The sequence below is a fragment of the Pholcus phalangioides genome, unplaced genomic scaffold (assembly GCF_987345545.1).
Source record: "Pholcus phalangioides strain wild (caught in Gottingen) unplaced genomic scaffold, Ppha-v1.0 ptg000010l_1, whole genome shotgun sequence".
Taxonomy (NCBI): Eukaryota; Metazoa; Arthropoda; class Arachnida; order Araneae; family Pholcidae; genus Pholcus; species Pholcus phalangioides.
Window position 1 is genome coordinate 36,826,779 of NW_028301603.1, and position 26,943 is coordinate 36,853,721.

The 26,943-nt window shown below is 40.5% G+C and overlaps 1 protein-coding gene across 2 annotated transcripts; it reads left to right on the forward strand.

The window, feature by feature from the left end:
* The first annotated feature begins 10,285 nt into the window (after positions 1-10,285).
* edl (ETS-domain lacking) lies at positions 10,286-26,413 on the forward strand. Of its 2 annotated transcripts, none has more exons than XM_089238190.1 (3): positions 10,286-10,490; positions 22,611-22,869; positions 25,878-26,413. In XM_089238190.1, the coding sequence occupies exons 2-3, from the start codon at positions 22,611-22,613 to the stop codon at positions 26,090-26,092; spliced, it is 474 nt and encodes a 157-aa protein (XP_089094316.1). In that variant the 5' UTR covers positions 10,286-10,490; the 3' UTR covers positions 26,093-26,413. The 2 variants fall into 2 exon arrangements, with proteins under 2 accessions (XP_089094316.1, XP_089094317.1); XM_089238191.1 differs by lacking the exon at positions 10,286-10,490 and adding an exon at positions 21,829-21,851.
* Positions 26,414-26,943: the final 530 nt, after the last annotated feature.

Genomic DNA, 26,943 nt, shown 5'->3' on the forward strand with positions numbered 1-26,943 from the left:
CTATTGCTAAACCATAAATGGGGCAGCAGATTCATGTATGGGATATTTTTTTTAAATCTGGGTCAAAGCCGTCGATATTCTCGTATGTCAACAAACATGCCGCTCCCATGTTGAATTTGCAGCCAGGTCAATACCATTTATAGCAGGCGGCCTCCGTGCGAAACTCGACGTCACTGAAGGTCATCTTCACAGCCATTCATCATGCGCCATCTTTACCCTTTCTTTGTAATAGGGACCGTTAGAGTATTACGTAAGCAAATTTTTAGCCATTTTTGACCCCCTCCCCCGCCTTGTCAGCAAAATTTCATCAGCTCTGCCCCTCTGAATCCTAACTCATATTTTCATAAAGGGTGGTTACCCCCCCCCCCTGTCATCAAAAGTTAGCAAATCGAAAACTCCCTCTTCCCCCCCCCATCGATGATGACGTAATACTTGAACGGCCCCCATACATATATCCAGTGGCTATAGGTGAGGTGAGGTGACATTCATTGTCGTCACGAGCTTAGCACGGAGGCCTTCTACTATAGATGGTGTTGCCCAGGCACTGATCGATGTTTGGAAAAAAGAAACGTACTAGTAAGTTATCCAAATAACTGATAAGTACAAATTAATCATAAACAACCAATTTATATAAATTACTGATGTAAATATGATCGGTCGTGACTTGCTGTAGTTTCTCCCGCAAACTGTTACGATAGTAGCAGACCTATACAATTTCGTAGCCTGAAAAATATTTCCTTGATGAAGGGTACACTGCCATCTAGTTTTAAGGATGACACTGGATGTGAATTTATTTTCTGTTTTGTAAATATCAGATGGCACCAGCTGTTCCATAGTCGGTTTTATTTTTTGGATGATGTTTTTTTCAGTCAGTCTAACCAATACCTTCTAGAGCAGACCAATACCTTCTACTCTAGAAGGTATTGGTCTAACCCGCTCGTCGTCAAAGTTGTGGTCGGCTGAAGTTGGTATTCTGTGATTTCTCAACTTCGAGGGGCCAATGCGAGCTGATGCCCCCTCCCCCCCGTTAAAAAGTCTCGCCACAGAGAGCATCAGGCCTAGAACGGTACAATTATGCAATCACTGCACTTCACTCATGGTTATAAAAATACTATGCCCACTCCCATTCTGAAGCTGGGCCCCTCTATAGTGAATTTACAGCGTGAAAGAACAAAAAAAAAAAAAAGCTAAAATCGCCCCGGACCCCAAGGCTGGGACCCTGTTGGCCTTACCCTTGTGGGGGGGGGGGTCTGGCATTACACAGGAACAATCTTCGCGTTAGGTTCAAACCACGCACATTCTGGCATGTACCACTTCGTTAGAAATTCCGTAGAGGAATGCGTACGAGGTGCACGCGGAGTTGTATAGTAGTATTCAGTCGATAGATGTCTTCCTGCGGTTTTCCAGCTTCGAGGCGCGAATGCAAGCCGGTCTCCCATTTAAGAAAGTCTCTCCGCAGAGAGCAGGCAGACCTACAACACGATACGGACATAACACGAAAATTCAAGCATTTCCATCTTTACTTCAGAAAATGGAGGACAGATGGCAGCATGAACACGAAACAAGTGCAACTCTACAACATAGATGCATTAAGGCCATACATTCACTCAGAACACATATTCCGGCATGTGCCGATTCGTTAGAAATTCCGCAGAGGAATGTGTACGAGGTGCATGTACGGTTAAGTAGTAGTAGTCGATGGATATCGCGCCAAAGGTCTATGTGGAGAAGTTAAATATTAATATTGAAGAACTGAACGAAAAGAAGTAATTGGTGCAGGGCACTATAATTTAGTGACCTCAAATTTTAACAGCATATATTCAAGGGCAACTAACCAAACATTTCGAACCTTACAAGGAGGGGGGGGGGGTCTCATATCGTTTCTGTTCGCGAGAAAGATTTTGAGTCGTAAAGACTTTCACACCTGAACCAGACCGACCGAGCCTAAAAATTATTTGGAACCTTTAATTAACCTCGATCCACATAAAATATTTTCAATTTTCCGATAAATTAAGGCAGGGGAATGAACACCTCTCCTGCCTCAACTTCTTCCTTGATTAACGCTTATCCGCGACTACCCAGAACAGTCTAACGAAAAGTCTTTTTGAAAAAATCTTTGTCAGGGTCCCGAATATTCATTTGTCATTTCTCTTTGTAATACAGTAAGCACCGCTTATAAGAATCACTGGTTGTAAGAATCAAAATGACTGAACCAAACGTGATTCTTATAAGTCGCGGTTACTGTACAAATTTTAACTTATCGCGATTTTTTTTTTTTTTTTTTTTTTTGCATCGCTGTTTCTTTTTTCACCATTGGCGTGACAATTTTTCCATCATCTTAGCAATAGTTGGTAGATACTGCTGATCTTTGGCATCATTGGCGTACGCAAAAGGTGGGGGGGAGGCAGTTATAATCTCCCGAGCTGAGATTACAGTGTTATTTTGCAGGAAAAAACGTAACCCCCATCCCCCTTCAGAAGAAGAAAAAACTTGAACCCCCCCCCCCCCATCCTTTCCTTCAGAAAATCTTGCTTGGCTACGCCTATGTTTGGCATCACTTTTTTCAAAAACTGACAATTTTCCTAGTTTGTAATCGAATTTCCATATTTTAATTCTCAGAAATATGGTCAGTCGTTCTCAATCGATTCATATTGTTGCTGCCGCCATCTAATTTCAGAACAAACACGATTTATGTGGTGGTGATAAACTTTGGCTGAGTTTCTGGTTCACTTGAGTTCCTTTTGAGAAAAGCCCATAAACTAAACTGAATAAGAAGTTCAAGTTCTTTTTTGGAGCATAAGGAGACGTTCAAAACAAAGAACCTGGAAATGAGCAGACGACAGGGGAGAAGAGCACGTTCAGTGCTGTTCCTCTTGAGCAAAGCCCACAAACTGAACTGAATAGAAAGTTCAGTTCTTTTGTCAGTTCCTTTGCATAAGGAGGCGCCCAAAACAAAGAACCTTGGAATGAGAAGACGATAGGAAAAAATAAATTTCGGTTGTTGGACTTATATTTTGAGAGCTGCCGTCTCATCTCAAAACCAAAGCCGGGTTTTCCTAGGAGCAGGTTACCTGCACCTTGTGCAGCGTGAAAACGCTGTTTGGTTAAAAAATGTGAAGTTCAGCTTTTTAACCAATCAGCGATTTCACGCTGCACCCACCGTAGAAAACCTTTTCCTAGGAAAACCCGGCTTTAAGATGATTTGTGCGATGATAGAACAGGAAAGCCGGGTTTTCCTAGGAATAGGTTTGTTGCGCAGCGTGAACCGAATTAGACTATTTCGCGCCGACAGAAACGTGTTACATAATCACGCTACGCATTTGTGTTTTCCTAGCGAGACGCATGATATCAGGGCGGCTATATAAAGCATATGACTTTGGCATCAGCTACTCTGTCGTCTGCATGCTCCGGTTTAAAGGGAAGGAAAAGAAAACACACAAGATTTTATGGGCATCTTTTTATCAGCCACCTCGTTGGGCATTTTGCCTGTTGTGGCGTTGTATTTGTATTTGTATAAGAGTGAAGAGAATATCGGCAAAACCGCGATGCACGACGCATTTGACTCCTCCAGAAGCAGTCGGCCAATCACGCCTGACGTAAAGCGCTGTCGTCAGGCGTATTGCGCTCTGTAGGAAAACAGTCTTGCTGCTTTTCTTATTGTTGAGTGGACGGCGTGTCGCACTGGGCGATTCACATTGCATGCGGCACAGAAAACCTGCTCCTAGGAAAAGGGCCAGGCATCCCCTTAAAATTTTTATTCTGGTTCTGGTAGGAAAACCCGGCTTTATTCTTTTCTTTTATAATTGCAATATAAAAACACTGATTTTTTTTAATGATTATGAATCTGAACATGAATCATCAAAATGAAAAGAAAAAGGATTTCAAAATAATCTAATCACTTTTTCGTTTCAATAAGTAAAGCGTAATACTATGTTTCCATGGGAGGCGTACGAAAATTCTGTAACAAAATTCGTAGTTTGCAATTTGGTGCCCCCCCCCCCCATTGAAGGACTTCGGGCTATACGTAGATCATACCTGCCGGTACCTAGGAGCTGAGGCCATTTGAGGCCCCCCAATAAATTTTGTAGGGTGGGGGACTGAGCATTCCAATAATTTCTGAAAAAACAATGCAATGCGCTTTTTCTCTCCTGCGTACGTGCTCGAGTACGGTACATACGGGACAACCAGTAACTTTCAACCGCAGCAATGTTTTCTTTATGTCGGCGCCTCCGATGTAGATATTTCACAAATGAAAATTAAAAATAATTAAGCATGAAAATCTGTTTCTTTAAATTAATTTTGTTTGGCAGACAGTGCATAGAAAAGTAACACAGAGTGAAAAGTAACTTCAGAGACAACAGAAGTTTTCAAATACAAAGGTCCTGGCCTCAATATGGGAGGAGGAGATTGAAAGGGTTCGAGCCCTAAGGACAAGATGGTTTCGGTTATTCTCATGGGGGTTTTTTTTTTTTTTTTTTTTTTTGCAGTATAAATTCTATTTAGAAGGGGGGCACCGTGAGTCAGGGCCATCTTAAGATTACCATCGACCTCCGGACCAAATAATTTTTCTGAGGACCTAGAAGGGTTCAATATGTACATGTATGCTCCTCGAAAATCTCAACTATATCTCATTTTTGTGTGTGTGAGCCCCCCCCCCCCCTCCCCTCTTCTCTTGAGGGCCTCGGCCAGTGCCCGGTCGGACCCATGAGTTAAGGTGGCACTACCGTGAGTAAATCTTACTTTGAAGCCCACCAAAGATCTCAGCCTAGGAGTTCGGCTCCAGAATGTGGGGGGGGGGGCATGGTCATCTCATAAACATGTCCCCATTACCGACCAAAAAAAAAGTTATAAGCCACAGTTTATCATTTTTTTAGCTAAAAATTACAGGGAGGGAAAAGTGGGCACCAAAATCGATACTGGCAGGGCTCTCCCTACAAGGAGGGGGGCTGACGGGCCCCCCCCCCCTTGGGAGTCTTGTCTTCGTTTTATACAGTTTATTTTTAGGTACCCGTCAGGTCATTGATTTTCCTCATTGTTCGCCTGTACTCGTTCACAGGGACCCTATTTTCGCACGGGTAAGTGGGCCATTTGTCCAGGGGCCTTATGAGTTTTAGGGGGCCCCAAATTTGATCTACGTATTATTATGTTGTTCAAACTTGTTTTCAATCACAAAGATGTTTGATTATAGTTAGTGAATGTATTATGTTAGCTATTACTCATGGCTTTGCTCATGGTAATCATATTGGTAATCATGGTGGATTTGGTAATCTCAACATTTTTCGTCAAGACCCCCCCCCCCCCCCCAGGAACTGAATCTTGAAAAATCCCTTCTTAATGAGTCTGTACATTATAAAATAAAACTAATAACCAAATTTCATATTTATAACTTCAGTGGTTTTGGCTCGGAGATGATGAATCATTCAGGACATGTTATTTTATATGTACAGATTCACTAACTAATCTTTGATCTTAGTCATAGGGTGGTGGGCGGCCAAGTCCTGCTTTGCCCGTCTTCCGAGTCATAGGTGGGCCTTGACCACAATACGCGATGCACCATAACAAATGATGCACAGGGATCTAGCCCGAGGGGGCCCCGGACGACTTATAATTTTTTTTGTTTTTCCGCACTACACAAAATCACTATGGGGGAGGTGTTCTGCAAGATATGGTGGGGGGGGGGGCATGAAATGAAGGAAAAAACTATTGGGTCCCCCTCTATGCCCCGCACTTTTTGAGACGGCATTGTTCATGTGGAGTCGACATGCTCCATCCCGCATCCTGCACCCGGACCTCCTAGATGGGATCTTTGTATGGGGGGGGGGGGGGGGAGTAGATGGCGAGGATTTTTTATGTGCCTCTGCATTGCTAATTTGCAGTGTTAAAAAAACGACGGGATTCATTCGGGACCTCTTCATCTGGCCCGAAGGCTCAGAAGAGTGAATGAATCTCATTTTTGTCTTTTAATGTTACTTCACTGCTTCTGGAGATGACTTCCCCATCACCACGAGAGTCGGAATCTTAAAACTGTAGAGCACAGGGCATGCATGGTCAACCAAGGGCCAGCGGGCCGAATGTGGATCTCTGAGTCATCAGTAGTCAAGTACCAGGGAGGGTTTTGAATATTTTGCGGCCCGATGCGAAAAACAGCTGTGCGGCCCTCTAAAACAGGTTCTGTCAAAACCCTAGGCCAACGGTTTCAATGTCTGAATTTCATGGTCTCAGATGTCTGAATTCTGTCTCAGATGTCTGAATTCTGTCTCAGATGTCTGAATTTTAGGTTTTAGATGCCGGAATTTTAAGTCTTGGACAATATTTTAAGCTATTACTTTGTTAATTCAAACGTAAATTAGTTATTTTTTTAAAGTTAAAATGTAATCAAATAATTTTTATCCCATTTCGTGGCTCCTAAAATTTAGCGGCCCGGTACAACCATGACCTTCGCACCCGCCAAAGTCTGGCCCAAGAAAGATTAACAAATCATTCAAGTGATTCGCAGCATATTTCCAGATCACTTAAGCGGCCACAAGCGCATTCCCAAACCACTTGAGTGAACCGCAGCACACGCCTAGTTCACTCAAGTGGCTTGTGGTAAATTTGCAGATTATTCAAGTGGCACTGGCGGATTTTCAAGACACTCGAGTAGCCAGAGCCAGCTTCCAGATACATCAGGAAAACATCTTATCTACATCTTCCCTTGGTTCGAACCCAAGGGAGGATGTAGATAAGATGTTTCCCTAATGAACTCGTGGCGACTACCGATAGACAGTGCCTTCACTTCCAACCCATCTCACTAATGGCAGTAAATTGCAATATAGCGATATGGCCAGGGTTGGTGTTTGGTGAAGTAGCTTCCAGATCACTTTCGTGGCACACTTACGGCATATCACTTGAGCAGCCCGCGAAATATATCTACAGTTTATTTAAGAATATTTTTTATTGATCAATTCAGCGGCTCTTGGCGCAGTTCCAGACCACCTAAATTTACCGCGGCACACTTTCAGATCACCTGAGTGAGTCGATTTACATTTCCAGATAACTCATTTGGCCCACGGTACGTTCCCAAAGCAATGAAATGGCTCGCCGCACTGTATAAAAATTTTAGCATCCTTGGGCAAGGGGGGGGGGATGCAGGAGGAGGGCGATGGGTGCGATCGCCTCCCTAGGGTTCAGTCAAAACATTGCATTAATGGCATAGGCGGACGGGTAGAGGTGGACCCCCCATCCCCCCGTTCACCAACATACCCTCGATGTGATTCGCCCCTCTCCCCCTTCCGTATTAGGAGACTATATCCAGTGCCGTCTTAACGCTCACCCGGGCACGGCCCAGGAGGCCTCAAGAGAAGAGGGGCCTCACAAAAATCAGATCCGGTTGAAATTTCCTAGGATTTACCAGGTAGGGCCTCCGAAAAACCACTTGGCCCGAGGGGCCCATGATACTCTTAAGACGGCCCTGACTACATCCGCTTATGCTGAAGAGTGAAACGAATTTTTGCCCATGAAATTTTACCACGAGATTATCATAATTATAAATGTGATGACTGATGAGTAATACGCTAGCGAGGTTTTTTTTTATTGTTCAGGAAACATAAGAGACGGCAAGAGGATGACGTAGGACTGACGCCCCATCTGTTGCCTTCGCCAAAAAGCATTTCCTGTTTCTTGATATTTTGTCTCTCGCTATCGAATCAAGAAAAAGAAGGCATGTACACAAAATGAAAATTCGGGTGCAGGGCCTGACTTGGTGATTTCGCCACCCTATAAAACAGTGGTTCTCAACCGGGGGGCCATATGGCCCCCTAGTGGTATTGGGATACCTCAAGGGGGCCACGGAAGAAAATGGAAAAAGGGACCATGTCAGGTGGTTTGGAGGGCTTCAGAGAGCTGAGAAGAAAAATTAAGGTGTGAAGAAATAAAGCTTTTATATTAGTGACTATACACTTATCCAACAAAATCACCCATAAAACCACGGCCGTCCTAGGGCATGGACCTACCCGGGCCTCACCATCTACATTTTGCAACAAGTTCCCTAGGATGAAGTTTTTCGCAGGTCCCTGGCTAGATTTTTCGCAGACCCCCCCCCTTCTCTATATCAGGAATTATAGTGTGAAAAACAAAAAATGATGAAAACCATATCAGGCCCCGAGCTGCAGCTCTGAACTGTGCCACTCTTGTGAGGGGGGTCATGCCCAAAGCCCTCATGTCCATAAGTAAGGTAGGGACATTATGATATTTGTGTAGTACAATAAATTTTGAAAATAAGTAGGAAATGTGTAGGCTGTTTATTTCCAGCTAAGTATGGGACTAGCATAGCATCACTTTGCCTGGGGGGGGGGGGTGATGTTGAGACGGTTCTGATAGAACTCGGACTAGCGGGGAGATAAATAAATTCTAGGCCAGTGATGTGGATGTCAATTTTCTTTGCAAAATTTTCGTTCAGTATAAATTCAATGAAAAAGTTATTTCAATACTTATAAAGGATCTTGCTTCCAGATGAGAGTAAGACAGTGGGCCACGAGAAAAAAAAAAGTGGTTCAAAGGGGGGCCACGGGCAAAAAAAGGTTAAGAAACACTGCTATGAAATATCTATATAAAGGATCTTCAACCGCGGCGGGCCGAATTGAAAATTCCGACGAACCCCGTGGGGCCACCAACTCATGTAATTAATTTAGTGACATCTTAATTGATGGGGCCAATGGGGTCCCGAGTTGAAAAGACACAAAAATAATTGAAGACTTTTATTTATCCTGAAATTATTTCTTCTATTAATTACCGATTATGATTAGTTCTGAAATATTTTTTTTTCTCACTAATTCTGAAAAAAGTATCTTTTTATTAATCACTGATTTAATTAATTGATTTTGAAACTAATTTTAATTTGAAATCACTTTAAATGGTTCTATAATTATTTATTTTTCCGTAAATCTGAAATTATTTTACTTCTCACTACATCGTGAAATAATTTCTTTCAATAACTATGCATTTTTTTGTATTGATTGTGAAAATATTAATCGAAAAATTTCTTAAAAATTGATAAATTTTTTGAAATTTTAGAAAATAATTATAAAAATGAATAAAAAGTTAAATTGATAAAAAATATTTTTAAAATTAATGAAAAAATAATTACAAAAATTATTTTGTTAAATATATAAAAAATAGTTATAAAAATTAACAAAAAAAAGTAATTCTTACAATTAATAAAATTTAAAAAATTAATTTAAGTAAATTAATTAAACTAACTAAATTTATTAAATTAAATTATTTTTGCAAAAATTTTTTAAAAAATAGTTACAAAAATTAATAAATAATAGTTACAAAAATTAATAAATAATAGTTACAAAAATTAATAAATAATAGTTACAAAAATTAATAAATAATAGTTATAAAAATTAATGTATATAAAAATGGTTATAAAATTAATCAAAAGTAATCATAAAAATTAAATTTTTTGTAAAAATTAGTAAAAAAATAATTTTTGAAATAAAAAAAAATTGAATAAACAAAAAAATAACTCAAGATGTTAATAAAAAATACTTACAAAAATTAATAAAAAAATGATTACAAAATTGATAAAAAATACTTATAAAAATTAATAAAAAAATAACTACAAAAATTAATAAAAAGTACTTACAAAAATTAATAAAAAAAATAATTACAAATTAATAAAAAAATAATTACAAAATTAATAAAAAAATGATTACAAAATTGATAAAAATACTTTAAAAAATTTATAAAAAATACTTATAAAAATTTATAAAAAATAATTACAAAATGAATAAAAAGTAATTACAAATTAATAAAAAAATAATTACAAAATGAATAAAAAAATAATTACAAAATGAATAAAAAAATAATTACAAAATGAATAAAAAGTAATTACAAATTAATAAAAAAAATAATTACAAAATTACTAAAAAATACTTATAAAAATTCAAATAACAATTATAAAAGTTTATTTAAAAATTTTCCTCTTCACCATTTTCAGAAATTTGAATAAAAAAAATCGGAAATAGCAAATTTAATTTACAAAAGTGAAATCTGTTCATGGTCCCCCTTTTTGAATATTTTGTTCTTTTTTTTTTTGCCGGTATGTGTATTTGATAAAGAGAAAGAAAGACCACGTGACGTCTCACTGAACCTACTCCCTTTTCCTCTTCCCTCCCTCCCTCAGAAGAGTTCTTATTACAGAACGGAAACAGGAAATGGCTTCTTCCAGAGAGAGGGGGAAAGGGAGTGATTTCCGCTCCTCCTCCTCCCCGACTCTAGGTTTGCAATAATAATAATAATCATTCATTGCTTCGGCTCTCGTAAAGGTCGGACGTGCGGTCTCTTCTCTCTGACTGTCACTTTGGATGGCATAAGGTTTTTCTTCTTCACATCCGTGTGTTTTTTTTGAATTGCAATAATTTCATAAATTTTTGGAAATTTTGTGGTTTTTTTTAAAGAAAAGAATCTGTGCTTTTTAAACGTAGGATCTATTTATAGTAGTAAAGGTGAGTTGAAATATATATTTTTCTTTCGTCCAATTAATTTTTTCGAATATAAATATGTTTTCTTATTTTTAATGTTATTTTTCTTAATGAATTTTTATATTTGCTGTTATTTTAATTTTTTTCATGTTACACAATTTATAATTTAAGTACCATTAATATTTATATAATTATATTTATATAATATTTATATAATTATATTTATATAATATTAATATTTATATAATTATATTTATATAATTATATTTATATAATTATATTTATATAATTATATTTATATAATATTTATATAATATTTATATAATATTAATATTTATATAATATTTTTATCTAGTTCATTAATACAAATCTCAATGATTGCGTGATTCACACATCAAAATTCAATTTTGCTCCTCCGAATTTCGTTGAGGAGTGAAAATACTCATTTTCAAAAAAAGAGTTATTTCTCGGTTTATCATTTAAATACCCTTTTTTTTCACAAAAATACCCTCTTAAAACTTAACACAAGAATGAAATTACTCTTCAAAATTACATTTTTCGGGTAACACTATTTAAGTACAGTAGAGATGAATATTTCAAAATTGTGAATTTCCAAACTCATTTCTTTTCATGTCTTTTTTTTTTCTCTCACTAAGAACTCGTTTTGTTTCACGAATTCGAGTTCAGTAATTCAGTTTGGTAGCCCAAGTCGGTAATTAATTAAGCCGCCCTTAGGGATGTACGACAGGTGTGCCCTCACTTGGTCCCGCACACACAATACACGCAATAAACGTTCTTAAAAATGTTCATTTATTTTCTTTACAATGAAACAAAGCGGTTGCGTTTCAACTAAAAAAAAATGGTTTTTTTTTTGTAAGTACAAAAAATAAGTGAAAATTACGCGTTCCGTAAATGGGCCTCCGAAATAGTTTTCTCACTGCTGAGGACGGCCCTGTCAAGTCAATACCTCCTAGACGTAGTATCCGGGAGGTATTGGTCAAGCCTATGAGTTGTGGGAACAAAACTGGTAAGACCAGAGGATGATTTATGGTTTTTCCCCACCTGCGGGCAATTCAAAATTTGCCGCCATTCTCACGATTTTATTTCATGTTCTTGACCATGAATTACTTGGCCGCCCTGGACTGTAGCCCGCTTAGAAGCGGATTAAGGTTGGGCGAGACCCCGAGCGCAGAAGAAAATTGGGGTTTTACGGGGCCCTTCAGAAGTCGGGGCCTGCAGTTAAATCCACCTCTGCTCTCCCCCACCCCCCCGTAAATGATCCATTGAGTAGGACTGAAGGAAAGCAACATAACGAATCATTTTATCGAGTCATAAACGAATATTTCAATTAAAACGTTAACTTCAACTTGAATGACAAAGTATGCAAATCGAGGCCCCCTCCACCAAGTGGGAGGTTGATGAGGCTCTATTTCCTAATTTTTTACTTCATGTACGTATTTACCGTAAAATCATTATACGTTGTTCCTCCTGCGTTCTGGAAAGCCTTAACTTGGAATTCCACCAAAAATCCTGGTCAAAGATTAATAGAGCCTTTTTCCTTTGGAAGTAAAGTAAAAATCTCTCTCTCTCTCTCTCTTATGTGTTTTCTATTGTTTCTCAGATAATCTAAGATGCCCATTGCCCCATTCAACTTAGATTATCGAAACCCTATCAGATACCCTAAAATCAGACACGCTTTCATGAAAGCCATTGGAGGGGGGTCTCAAGCGGGACCGGCTTAGCCTCCTGACAAAATTTATTGCGGGGAGGTGGGGGGCTGAAATGGTCTCAGCTCCTAAGTTCCAGCTTCTATGTCTAAAATTATTGGTGTTCAAAAAGGACTGGATCTTCGGGAATCTGCAAGGGGTTGCTAAAAGGGTCCAGGAGTTGTTTTTTTCGGATCGAGGTTAAAATTTTGACCGAAATTCTACAAAATCCACCAGGTGCTCCAGGCAAGGGCCATTGTCCCAACCCCAGTGGAGGGCTCTCAATCGCTTCACATATGAGTAGTGTAATAGTTCAGGCCCGTAGCCAGAAATTTCGTTCGGGGGGGGGGGGAACCAAAGTGATAGAACAATAGATTTGGCCATCTTTTTTTCGGTGATTTTCTCATATTTCGGGGGGGGGGGGGCAGACCCCCAAGTCCCCCACCCCCGTTACGGCCTTTTAAGAGTCACATTTCCAACAATTCTTACAAGTCAAGAAATGCAATCTAGAAGTGTTGAAAGAAAAAATGAACTAAGTCTCAGCTTCAATAGTTTGTCCCTATAGTGTGAAATTCCGAAATTTTTAACATGAGACTATGAAAACAACTAGTAGAACCTTCTTTTACGACGGGCCAGGGTCGTAACTAGGATTTCTGTGAGGGCAAACGTGATTTTTGCCGCCACCGTCCAGTGTAATACTTGATGGTTTTATAACGGCGTTTTTTTGCTTCCCCACTTAAAATTCACCGCCCACTAAATTCTGCCCGTCCCGAGCAGTTGTCTTCTTTGCCCCCCCCCCCTCCTCCCAGTTCCGGTCCTGCTACTGACGCATTTGTAATTTTTTTTTGTGATGGCAGTGCCTTCAGATATCCAATTTTATTGTCAAAACGGCTACCCCCATCTTAATGATAACACAGTTGTTACCATTTTAACATATCAAGTTGATGGTCATTCCCGGGCAACTAGGAATTGTCTGTCAGGTCCCCACTATGCCCGCGGACACCGGGTTGGGCACCACTGGCTTGCGGTGTCGGTTGAAAAAAAGTCTTCTGGGCGGATGTAAACGCTAAACGGGTGCGAGCCTTTCACAAAAGGTGCACAGAAGAAAGCCGCATCCCCCCCCCCCACCCCACAAGCAATTCACCTGAATGGAAGCACGAGAGGGAATGTTATTAATAGGCCGGTACCTGCGTGGCCCATCTCACTTTCCTTTTTTTTTTCGTTATTATTATTATTCTTTTCACAAGGCAGTGTATATTTTTATTCGCTTTAGGCCTTCTATCCTACCCCTCCTCCTGTAGGATGCCCCAGATATTACCTGCATTTCCTTGAGGGCCACGGGGTGAAAAAAAAAAAGAAGTCACCGGAAGAGGTGTGTGTGTATATATCTTTGGATGATATACAGGAGGGGGGAAGGGGGTCGCTCGCACTAAACATAGCTTTATAACCTGATGGTAGGAAGTACTGAAAGGAAAAGAAAAACATACCTACGTATGTACATAGGTATACGAAGCAAGCACGAGGTGTGAGCCTTTCCTATTGAAAGAACTTAGAAGTTTGTACGTGGCATGAGCATGATTTGACCCTAACAGGAAATGCGTTTATTTTTATGATGTCTTTTGAGCATCCTCTGACCTACCAGGACAGAATAGGACTGAAACATGGCGTTGGATTTTCCTGAATTGGCATATTCAGCTGCTGATCGTATACTAAAATGTTCCGGTGAAGTATTTGTCACTACGCTGTTCTTGAAATTAGAAAGCGGGAGAGATAATACCTATGTTAGTATGAATAATTCACAAAAGCCCGTCGTTTTTCTTGGGAGTTGTATGAAAACCAGTGCCGTCTTAAGTCATGGGGCCACCCGGGCACGGCCCGGGGGCCTCACAAAAATGAGATCTGTTTGAAATTTCCGAAAATGTTTCTTGTAGGGCCTCAGAAAAATCACTTGGCCCGGGGGTCCATGATGCTGTTAAGAGGACTCTGATGAAAACCACCGTGAACTGCAGAAAAGGAAAAAGCCGCCATTTTTCCCTAGAAAATTATTCGAGAATTCTCTAGTTTTGATTGTGAATTTTCTTTTTCAGTTGTTTTATTTTAAAGCAGGGATGTCACCTCCAGAGTCATCTTAAGAACATCATGGGCCCCCGAGCCAAGTGATTGTTTTCTGAGGCCGTACAAGACAAATTTTCGAAAATTTCAACCAGATCTCATTTTTGTGAGGCCCTTTTTCTCTGGAGGACCACCCGGGCACGGCCTTAAGACACGGCGCTGGTCACCTCCCCAACTCAATTGGACCGTGGACCATTTGCTTCGAAATTATCTCTCAAGTGGGCCGCTAATTGTTTTAGTTTAATTATTAAGAATCTAATTAACAGTAAAATGTTAATTTGCGGTCAACGCATCATGCATATGGTATGTGCTAATAGCTTATCTTTCCCTTGAATTGTGTTATTTAATTCATCCAAATGTCCTGTAATGTCAACATATTAGGAATGCTAGTTATCTCTCACCCATGTCTTACCATTAAGAAAAATTCAACTTTTTAATCTTTCATTTCTAAGTATGCCACGGGTCGCTCAAGTGATGTGGAGATGTGCTTGGGGTCGCTTAAATGATCTGGATATGCGCCGTTGGCAGCTTAAATGATGTGGAAATGGGCCACTGAAGTAGTTTGGAAATGTACCACGGGCCACTTGAATGATTTGATAATCTTTTGTGGCCAGAGGCGGATTTAACGGCGGGTGCACCGGACGCACTCCCGGACCCCGACTTCTAAAAGGAAAAACCCAAACTTCACACTTTTTTCCAATTTAAGGGGCTCAATATTCTATTTTGCGCCTGGAGCCTCGACTGACTTTCATCCGCCACTGTTTGTGGGCCACTTGGGTGATTTCATTATTTGTCACCAGCCACATCAGATGAGTCCAAGGGCCACATCCCCAGAAATTCTGCCTAGAATCCGGAACATGGAGAGCTGACTTGGGGACCAGGGACTCTAGGGTCGCTTACTGATCTGGAAATGTGCTGCTGGGTCATGTAAGTGATCTGTGAATATGTCACGAGCAACACAAGTGATGTCTCTGCACCGCGGCCACATCATGGCCGAGGACCACATTTGGCCTCCGAGTCATGGGGGTGAGCTTTGCCCTAACGCCCTGATGCGTCTTTTTTGGAGTAAGAATCGGGGAAACAGAAAATGAGTGAAATTCGTGAGACACTGTGGTTCCGCCCCAGTTTCAAGTTTTATTCCTGATGGGGGAAAAAAAGTGTCACTGACACGTCTTGATGTGACGAGAGAAGGTTCCCCCCGGCTGTAAACAGGATGCTCGTGTTTGTTGTTGTTGTGCACGAATCTCTTTTGAAGTGAATCGACCTCTTGATCCGAATCATTTTCCTTTACGGAAGTCGGTTGGTTGTTTAAAAGATGGAGAATATAATATCTCCTTGACGGTCGTCATCCGCCATCGGTTTCGTGACCTTCTCCAACAATGGATGTCATTTGTCATCCCCCCCGTCTCGTCATCCCCCGCACAAACACAAATACACAATCGTAAGTTTTGCTCCAGAGGTGCTGCTCCGGAAGCCATTCCTCTCATGCACACACACACGACGGTGATGACCCTTTTTTTTCTTTTAAATATAAATGTCTTTATGGCTCCTTATTATTTGTCGCTCTTCCGTCCACTCGGACACGACTCGCTCTGCCCACTGTCGATCGAACAATCGAGCCTTGTAATTTTGGTTGGATGGCCGAGAAGAATAAAAGACAAACAACAATCGATCGATCTCTTTCGATTGCGGGGGTTGGTGTGGTGGGAAAGAGATATATCCTGATCCAATTAGTGTGAGAAACCAAGCGATGAAGAGCACCCGAATACGTACTTCGGAGCACTTTTAGAGAAATCTCAGTGATACGACACTATCTGATCATGAGTATCCGGAGGCACATCATTGTTTCAAGTTACCGGTCCACATCGCAGAGATTGATAAAGGATGAATTCGAGGGCCCGGGGGCCCTCAAATGCTTTCTGAGCCATTGAATTAATATATATTTGAGGAAGGCATCTAAATTGCAGAAATTCTGTCAAACGGGTTGAGAATTGCTTAATTTCACATATTTTGCTGTGGCATTTATACCCTCCGACTTGGCGCAACGCGGTTTTTGTGCTGTTACATATGTCCCGGTGTACAAATTTCGAGGAATAACTCTGGGACGTGGGAATAGAAAATGTCGGTAGCAAAATACTCAACCCGCGTTTGGGGGTGAAAATTGTCTTGGTTTTAACCCTTCCAGACCCGAGCATTCATCTTTTGGCATTCTTCTTTCAAAATGTTTTTTTTTTTTTTTGCATTTTTAATATTCAAAAAATGCATTAAAACATAAAACATAAATGTCAGCAAATCTTCATTTTTTCAAATTTTCAAGAATTTTTTGAAGAAATAATTTACTTCGTTAAAATTTTTGCAGCCAAGATGATGGAGGGTACTTCACATGCAATTTTTTCAAGAATTTTATTGCTAAATTTTGTGCAATAGAACCTTTTTCCTTAGGCAACTTTTCCTCTAAGCCAGTTTCTCAAAATTTTTGTTCCATCGCCCCTTTCTTCAAAAAAAATTTCTTCTCATCGCAACCCCCCAACTCATGTGCCAACCCATAGGATCCTATGTTAAACCCAAAGCACGTCTACCACCCCCCATGGACCCCCAGGGCGATACAATGGTTTATGTTGCCCACTTTGGGAAACACTGCTCTAAGCCATTTTAATCCTTCCCCCGGAAAGTTCAACTTAATGCTGCTCTCTGATAGAAGCCTCCAAAGTTCATATATTCATCATATTTCTAACTCAAAACTTGCTCAATCCTTCAAATCAGGACTTTACCAACACCAGCTAGATCTCTGAAGTCATAGAAAATTGAATTCAGATAAAATTTCAAGTATAAAAAAAAATACTTTAAATTTAAAGCAGTTGCTGAGACTAGTTTAGAAAATTTCAAAATGATCAGAATTGAAAAACATTATTGGAAGAAATTTTTAAAAAATTTTAAAATTTACCCTGGTAAAATCTCGTCTCCCCCACTTTCAATCTTTTTTGGTGAAAGTTATCCCCCTCCCCCTAAACAATGTTTTACTTACATACTTTTCTGCGGCCAAAATCTTTGTATTCCCGGGAAAAAAAATCTAATTTTCTTCATTAGTCTAACACAGTGTTTCCCAAAGTGGGCGATGGAATGGTCCAAGGGGGCGATAGAACCAACTGATTTAACATAGGATCCTATGGGTTTATTTGAGTTGGGGGCGATGAGAGAAATAAAAAAGTGAAGAAAGGGGCGATGGAACAAAAAGTTTGGGAGACTATGGTCTAGAGCAGTGATTCCCAACGTGGGCGTTAACGCCCTCTGGGGGGCGATGGAATATTCCAGGGAGGCGGTAGAAGCTACGGGTATAATGTAGGATCCTATGGGTTCGATTGCGTTGGGGGGCGATGGGACAAAAAAGGTTGGGAAACTATGGTCTAACAGGTTTTTCGTCTTCTCCATGAAATTTGCCTTTGTTCTCCATCACTTGCACCCAATGAAATATTCTCAGCAACCGCCCCTCCCCCTCCGTATTTGAACAACAACAAAAAAATCCTAGCTCAATTAGGGGCTCATATAATCTCTTCTATGTATGTACTCTTCCAGTGCGAAAACCCATGTGATAATACTTACCACAAAACCGAGCAGAATTTTATTAATTGAATGGCTGTCTGTGTGGAAGAAGGGAACACGTTATTAGTAGTTTCAAAATTGTACTGAAAACAAATCGCTTGAGGAAGTCATATACCAATGATTCCCAACGTGGGCGTTAACGCCCCCTGGGGGGGGGTGATGAAATGTTCTAGGGGGCGGTGGTAGAAGTTGAGGATATAACATGGGATCCCATGGGTTAGATTGCGTTGGGGGCGATGGGAGAAAAATTTTTTTTGGAGAAGTGGGGTGATGGGACGAAAAACGTTGGGAAACTGTCATATACACTTCTTCCACTTTCCAATTTTCAGGTAGTCTAGCAGTTGTTTTGGACACTAAAAACCATTACAGTGGAGTTTGTCGTATCATATTTTACCTTCTTTCATGAAGAAAACGAAAAAAAGTTTCGGAAAAAATGCAGCACATGCCCTTCTCCCAGACACCCATTAAATTTGAGGAAATTCGTGATAATCTTAATTTGCGCAATGAAATGAGAGGGGAAAACACTCATTTTGTGCCCTCAGCAATATTTATTTATTGGAGCACCACGCACATGTTGTCAACATCGCCTGCCAACGGAGTAAACAGTCTTAAAGTAACATAACATAATTTATTTGTCTCTGATTATTTAAATGAAGTTATACAAGATAGGGTCAACAATTAATTACAAATTTTGCAATGTTTAAAAGAAAATGAAACTCGAGAGAAAACAAAAGATATTTGAATAGACACAGTAGAATAGTTTCATCTGTAATGTGATGAAGAAAGTTAGAACAGGGAGGAGAGCAGTAGAGCTAGAGTAAAAAAATACTCGTAATAAGTCACAGTACTTTTAAATGTCACAATATTTGCAAATTTTTTTCTGCATAAAGTTTACCAAATAAAATCGCAGATATATCATATAAATGCTGTTCATACGTTCAAGCAAACATGAACAACCTGAAAAATTGAAAAAGTTTTTCTGGAAATATTTTCGAGCTGACTCTTTTTGGAGTCTCTTCACACCTAACAATTCTCACCCCTTTTGAAGGTGCGCAGAAATGTGAACAAATGAAACAGAAATTGATAAAATAAATGATTTCAGAATTCATTATAATTTACAATTAACGAGGAAAAAGGATTTTATACTGAAGAGAAACTAATGGGCAAAATTGCCTAAGCTCTTTCTTCTTGGGACAGCAACGGTTGATGATAAGAGAAACAAATTAATTCTGCATACATGTATGGAGGAGATATTTTCAGAATTAGTGAAGATTTAGAACTAACAAAAAACATCTCATTGATGGAAAAGGTGATTTTTCAAGAAGATGGCAATTTAAAATAAATTAAAAAGTGATGAAATTTAGAATTAATGAAAGAAATGACTTCAGGATGAATTAAAGAATTAACTTCAGAGTGAATTGAAAAGAAATAACTCAAGAATGTGAGATGACAATTCAGAAGTTTAAAAAATCGTTAGTGAAAGATGTGTAATGCCGGGTTACTTCAGTACGGGCAGATCAGTGTTGTCCATAATGTCACAATATGATATTGTGTTCAAAGTGCCATGCACAGTAACCAAGGGGACGGATGCTTACCAAGAGAAACAGCCGTAGTCTCTAACCAGATGCATTAAAAAAATTTCAGCGTTAATCAAATATTGGTTTCATTTACTTTTGCAAGTGGAAGGCTCGGTCAAACACACGACTAACGGAAAAATTAATGGGGAAATAGAAAACGGCCAATTATTCGGGTTGCCGCTGTGGTGGTCGAGTGGTTATAGTGACGGACTCGCGATGCGAGGATCCGGGTTCGAACCCCACAGTGGTGGTCGGCTGAAGTTGGTTTTCTGTGGTTCCCAACTTCAAGGTGCGAATGCGAGCCGATCTCCCCGTTAAAAAGTCTCACCACAGAGAGCAACAGGCCTACAACGTTACAAATATTCAATCATTACACTTCACTCACAAGTCTCTTCACAGTCTGAGAGATCCACACTCAGACTGTTAGGTGCACTCACTTTGTTCCAGACTCTGCCACGAAGCTGGACTGGAAGAGATCTCGGCAACGGGATAAGTGCGGTGGCAGAGACCCTGGCATTCATTCATGCCCGGCGCGGTTGAGAAACGCTTCTCTAAAGCACTGGTCTTTAATCAGGAGTTTTGACGCAAAATTTGAAAGTTCCCAACTTGAAGGGATTTAAAAGACACACTTACACACAGTTTTTAGACGGTTTCGCATTTCTTTTTCTTTGTTAGCTATAATAGATCCATTTCTTTCTATTTTTTTACCTTAATTTTACGAAAGATGGTAATTGATGTAGTAAAAGTTTATTTCATTGAAATGCGAGTCAGCGTATTCAAATGGAATTTCAAAACTTTGGTTTAGAACAATTTTTGTGCGCTCAGTTGCAACCATTTCCAAAAACTGGGAAAGGCAACTTTTACTGATAAAAAACAAAAACCAAAAATCGCTTGAACATGAGTGATAATATACGGGTAGCCCCTTTCTTCCAAAAGAAAGAACTAAATTTCAAAACATTACTATGAAAAATTACAATTTATTCACTAAACACTGACGTGTAACAGTGGTTTTAACTTTGTTGCTCACAGCTGTACAGCTCATGCATCAGTACAGAGCACAAGTACATGACAGCTGTACTTGTGCTCATTTTTTCACAAACAAGATAGTTTCGTAATTGCCCTTGAAGATAAAATTTTTTGTAACAACTAATTATGGTCGATAATTAATTACAAAAAAAATGAATTTTTAACAAATAGACAACATATTATTCAAGCGAGGGGTGGGGGGGGGGTGCTGGAAAGTAGATCGAATTGCACTGGGGATGCGGGATTGAAAAACGTTTAAGAAACACTGCTCTCTACAGTGCTGAGGGAAAACGCGCGCCGCAAGAGATTTTATGCTAGAATTATAATTTAAAGTGTGAAAAGTGTGAAGGACAGTGAGATTTCCAAAGGCGTGTCAGCATTTTAGGGGCCTCGTTTAGGTCAGTTTGTGTCCGATGAATAAAACCTAACTTTTAAATTATAGGTATCCGTTTCCTCGCGTGTCGTTTTGGCCCCCTTGAGCACCCAACATCCGTCCATTCTTTTTATGTAATGGCTATTTGATCTGTCATAGGCCTGTTGGTGTATAGCCAGCCTAGTGCGTAATATAACACATGCTGAACTCTCTTTCTCTCTCCTTAAAGGAGGCCTCGTATTGTTATTGTCGTACCAGAGAGGTGGTGCACAGGTGGTTCCCCTTTTTTTAATTCCATATACTTTGCGTGTGCCACTGCTCGATCGCACGCGCGCGCGCGCACACAGGTTTCTGCGCCGCGTATCTTTCCATTCATTACCATTCATTCTCCGCCTGCCCTCGAAATGTATATTGAAGGGGGAGAGGCATCGAGTTCCGTCCAGGTGGCTTTTGTAGGGGGGGTTCTTGGTCGTTCGTGCTCAATATACGTCAATGAATGAATGGATGGCAGCTGCTGCAGAGGGATGCGACAAAAGAGGAAGCGTTTAATTGTTTTGTCTCGGGTTTCGGAATCGCGCTTATTTTTCCAACATGGCGGTGCACTTGCATCCGTATCCTGTCGGTTTCCTTTTGTTCTAGTTTTAATATATGTACGTGTTGTTTCTCGAACAATGGATTCAATTTCCCGGCAGATGTATTACGTACAATCATTGGTTCTCGGGGTGTGAGTCGAGGCTTGCCAGAGGCGTATTTACAGTGGTAGGGCGGTTATAACGTCTAAAACGTTAATAATAACGTCGAAAAGAGTTTTCTAGCATATGAGTGACTAGTTTGCAAACAAGTAAATGGCCAAAAGAGGTTGCAGTCACGTGAGTGACCAGAAGATTGACTAGAGTAAGTGCAAGCATGAGGATGACAAAAAAAGGACTTGGGGAGCAAGGCACCAGGTCAGTGAACGACCAAAAGAGTGACCCAAAGAGCTAAGGATCAGGTCAGTGACTGGCTGAAAGAGTGACCTATAGCGTATGCACACACGCGAGTGACCAAAAGAGTTGGAGAATATTTAAGCATGGGAGTGACCAAGAGTGATGTAGAGAGCAAGGGACCAGATCAGTCAACGACCAAAACAGTGACCTAGAGGAAAAGCGACGAAGTCAGTGAACTAGTTTGCAAATAAGTAAATGGCCAAAAGAGTTTGCAATCACGTGTGTGACCAGAAGATTGACTATATAGAGTATGTGCAAGCATGAGGATGACAAAAAAAGGGACTTGGGGAGCAAGGCACCAGGTCAGTGAACATTGTTCTTATCTTCATTCTTCTCCTGAACAATGTTAGTGATAACATTGTTCAGGAGAACAAAAGAGCGACTTATAGGTCACTCATGCTTGCAAACTCTCTAGGTCACTCACTGATTTAGTCCCCTCTCCTGACTCAGGCAAAGCCGGATTTATGGTTTCACCGCCTGTGGTCAAAACAAATTTTGCCACCCTTCTCCCCATTCTGCTGACTTTCTTGACCAATTATTCATTTGCAGGACCCCTCCCCGCTGTAAATACGCCTCTCTGATTGATCAAACGACAATTTGTTCGATTTTTTTTTTTTTGATGAATTCTGGGAAATTGCAGTACGTGATAAAAAATTAAAGCAAAGTAATTATAACATTTTTCAGCAAATTCATTGATTCATCAAAAAAAAATGCAAATTTATTGCTTTTATTAATTGAACAATGCATATATTTTCTATCTATAGATGTATCCGACGGATTGCTGCGCTCTTCCGTGCATTGCTTCCCCGTGTCGCGGTCTCAACTCCCTGAGCGTCTACTCCGCCAACAGATGGCAGAACCAAAACCAGACTCAGCGTTCTTCTCCATATTGTTTCTCGCCGACGGCAATAGCTTGGCGATACGCTAGTAACAATAATAATAACAAGAGCAATACCAAAACGGAGGGCAATCTTCGGACGAATAACAACAAGGGAGATGTCAGCGAAATGACCTTACCAAAAGGTGAGTTAGTTATCCTTTTTTTTTTTTTTGATTGGCATATTTCTATTTAACCACTTTCAAGGACGCAATATTGCGTCCAAACGCCAGTGGAATAAATTCAAACAAGTCGCTCTGTTTTCTTTCCTCTCTCCTCATCGCCACGGAACTTTTTTGGCAACCCCGTGAAAGAAAAAAAGTAGTTCTTTTTACTTCCGTGGTGAGGAAGTAGAAAGCTTCCACTCTAAGGTTAAATAGCTTCTACTATATATGTGTGTAGGGGAAAGAGAACGGGTAGGGGTGAGGGTGAAAAGAGAAATATACTTACATCTGCTCTATCTTATTAATATACAGTTTTCCTTTTCATTTTTTTCCTTTTATTTTTCTACTTTTTTTCCTTACTTTTTCTAACATGCCATTACGGTAGAACAAGGTTATCATATTTATCGGCGATCCGTCAGAGATCATCTGAATTTCTTGCCAATCGCTTGTAAGCAAAGCGGTTAACACAATTTTTTTTTTTTTTTTTTTTGCTAATCACATACAGAAAGCCTATGGTGCCAATATCAATTTTTAGACGCCGTGGCGACCTGGCGTTTGAGATTTGTCAAGCCCTGGACCAGATAACTAATCCAGATAATCTTTCACGTGAGGCCTCAACCAGAATTTGGTGGGGGGGGGGGGGTTACCAAATACTCCCAAATTAGAGTAGTCTAGGATGCTTCGAACTTAAAATTTAGGGTCCCGAGTAGCAAATGGCAAGGGCAACAAAAATTGACTGAAATGGCAATTCTTGGAATCACTTCGATTCACCGTCAGGCTCGGATCCAGTGTGATCTGTCGAGTGAGCGATTGATTGATCACGTGTAAGCTCGTAAGATCCGACCAATTTCACCCATATTATCTGGCACCTTGAGAGGTGTTACCACCCCGCCCCCCTCTTTCTGGATCCACGCCTAGCATTCCGTTTTGTTTATCAAATTCTTATTATAGGGGGAGGGACACATCCAGGCAGCCCTCTCAACGCATGAGCTAACACAGATACGGCCAAAGGGCCTCAAGTGCAAAAGAGGCCTCGTGACAAAAGCATGTATGTGGTTTTATGATTTTCCAAGTATATGGTGAATTGGAGAAAGCAAGAACTTTCAGGTTGGTAAAGGCGGATGGGGGGGGGGGGTGGACCACCCCAGAATGTCCCTTTGTCCGGGGTCCTACGGTGCTGTTCAGACGGCCCTACACGCATTACTGTGTCCAAAGGAGCATATAAACTCAACTCCCCGGTTACCAGACCCGGAGAGGGATGCCGGATCTGCCCCTCTCCTAATTTCTACAAGTGTAAGTAATCGGTAGGCGCAGATCCGAGAGGGCGGTGATCACCCTTCCCAAGAGCCGAATAATTTGTCTCAGGGGGTAAAATACGGCGTGTTCTCTCCTACGAACATACGCAATTAGTACTCAGTTTAGTGGCCATCCTGGATCCGCATCCGGTAGTAGGGGTACCAAAATGCATTCCTATCTTGTCTGACCAATAGTTGCGACCTTGACCTTTACTGACCCTCTAAGGCCAGGAGGGGTGCACGGCGTTTTTAGTCCGCGGGCCAGATATGTGGTATTTCTGCTGCTCGTTAGCCAGAAACTAAAATATATACTGTGACCACACTGTATGACCCTATATTTTACGGGACATTTTCGTAATTTTTGGCCGTCCCAGCTATCTTATAAAATGCCCCGTTTTCCCAATTTACAACGAATTTCACTTGAATTTATATTTTTTGACTGAATTTTCAAGGATTGTGTGAGATAATAAGTTATATGATGATAATTATCACCTCCAATTGCCATAATTAATTAATACAGTTAAAAGAACCTCTCTTTTGCGGACACAAATTATTTTCGTAATTATTTTGTTTTTGTAATTTTTTTATTACGCACTTGTAAGATGAAAAAATTCGTGCGTAAAAGTCAAGGGTTTGAAAAGCATACTTTTATTATACACGGGGAAATTATTATGTGGCCGTAAAAAAGAGGTGTCCGTTAATAGGAGTTTTACTTTATACGTGTATATATATATTTCCCACCGTTGGCGATTTCGGTCCCTAATATTGGGTCCTTTCCCTTGAAAAAAAATTTTAGGCCATGGTTAGCAACATTACTTCCCTTTGATAATTTTTTTTTTCACTGTAATTGGCTACAATTTTTCCTTTGAAAAACTTCTTTGGCTGTAATTAGCGACTTTACTTTCCCTTGAAAATTTCTTTTGCTATGTAATTGACAACCTTACTTCCCTGCCAAAGACAATTACAAATCATTACAGCCAAAAACAATTTTTTTGGCTGTAATTGGCAAACAACTTCTTTTTTGTTGATAATTGGCGATCGCCCGTATGGATCCTGATTTCCCGTATTTTTATACGAAGGAAATATGGCCAGCCTTTCACTGAACTTATACTTTTTTTCTTTACCGGAGCACCTTTCGCGCGGGCCGGAAGAAACCCCTCAGCGAGTCACATTTGCCCCGCGGGCCGGAGGTTGTGCCCCCCCCGTGCTGTAAGCAAAGTTTTTTACACAGCAAAATGTTATTATGAACAATACAAGTATAATACAAGTCCTGGCCTAGGTGCAGGCAGAGGCGCCGACATTAGGGGCTGTCAGTTGCTGATCGTTTCGTATATACGAGACTCAAGTCAACACCCCATATAGGGCCTTATCTATAGGGGGTGTTGCTCAACTACGTACGCAGGAGAGGGAAAGTGCATCGCATTGTTTTTTTCTGCAACTATTGTGGGGCCTCAGCCCCCTTACAAAATTTATTGGGGAGGGGGAGAGACTTAAAGTGCCTCAGCCCTCTAAGTTCCGGCGCCTATGGGTGCAGGGTGAGAGCTATAAAAACCTGCTCTCGATTCCACGATCCAGCATGTTGCGAAGTCGGGGAGTGGGTCATGGAATATGATGCGATCCTGAACTTCTAACTAATATTTATATTGATGTGATTGAATAATTGATCTGTAATCTTTTTCCCCCATTCTACACCAGATCCTCGCCAATGGAGCAGAGAAGACGTAGCTTATTGGGTCCAGTACGTGATAACCGCGAATCGCCTACCCTCTGTCCAACTCGACCGCTTCCTGATGAACGGCAAGGCCCTGTGTCTCATGACCATCGACATGTTCGTGAAACGCGTCCCCCTCGGCGGCAAACTCCTCTACAAGGACTTCCAGCTCAGGCTCAGCAGCGCCCTCTACAGCTGAAGAAGCTTTCGAATGTACACGTATAGCAGCATAAATAACTAAGATTTCAACGATATGCTTTTTCTTTGATCTCAGTGTAATTATTATAATTATATTGTACGAATGTGTACAGCGTGCAAAGATATGTATGTTGTATTGTCGGGCACAAATCGCATGTGTATCAAAAATGTAAAATGTACAGCATCGCTTTAACTAGTCCTTTAGTTCCTACGGTTTTCTTTTCAACGCATGTTACATGTACATGCGAAAACATTTGTATTTTATAAGATCTGTGTGTTTTCGTCTTATGTATAAGTCGAATAAATAATTATTTAACTCTTATAGTGTGGCTTTAGTACGTGTCACTAGTGCAATACATGGGTGATTTGTTATAGACAGAAAATGGCGTATTTACAGGAGCTATAGATACGCTATTTGCTAAGCGGGCTTTTAGTCCAGGACAGTAATTTCGGAGCGGGGGAAGGGGGGGTGGGTGGGCGGGATCTCTTGGCTTATCTGTGAGCTACCAAAAGAGTGACTTACACAATGCGAAGGATTAAAAGAGTGACATTAAAGAGATCCAGCAATGCAAGCATGCGAGTGAGCAAAACAATGGCAGTAAGCATGGGAATATCCAAGAGAGTGATTTAAAGCAGTGCTTCTCAACCTTTGGAAGCCCGTGGCCCGGTTGATTTCTTTTTTGTTAAGGGAAGGCCCTGTCATACACACGGCTAATAGGGAATAAATGGTGAAAATTGAGACAGTGAAATCGTTCACGGCCCGGTTTGACTGATGTCAGGAGCTATAGATACACTATACGGTTTGACTGGTGTCAGGGCCCGGGCCGCGACCCAGACGTTGAGAAACACTGA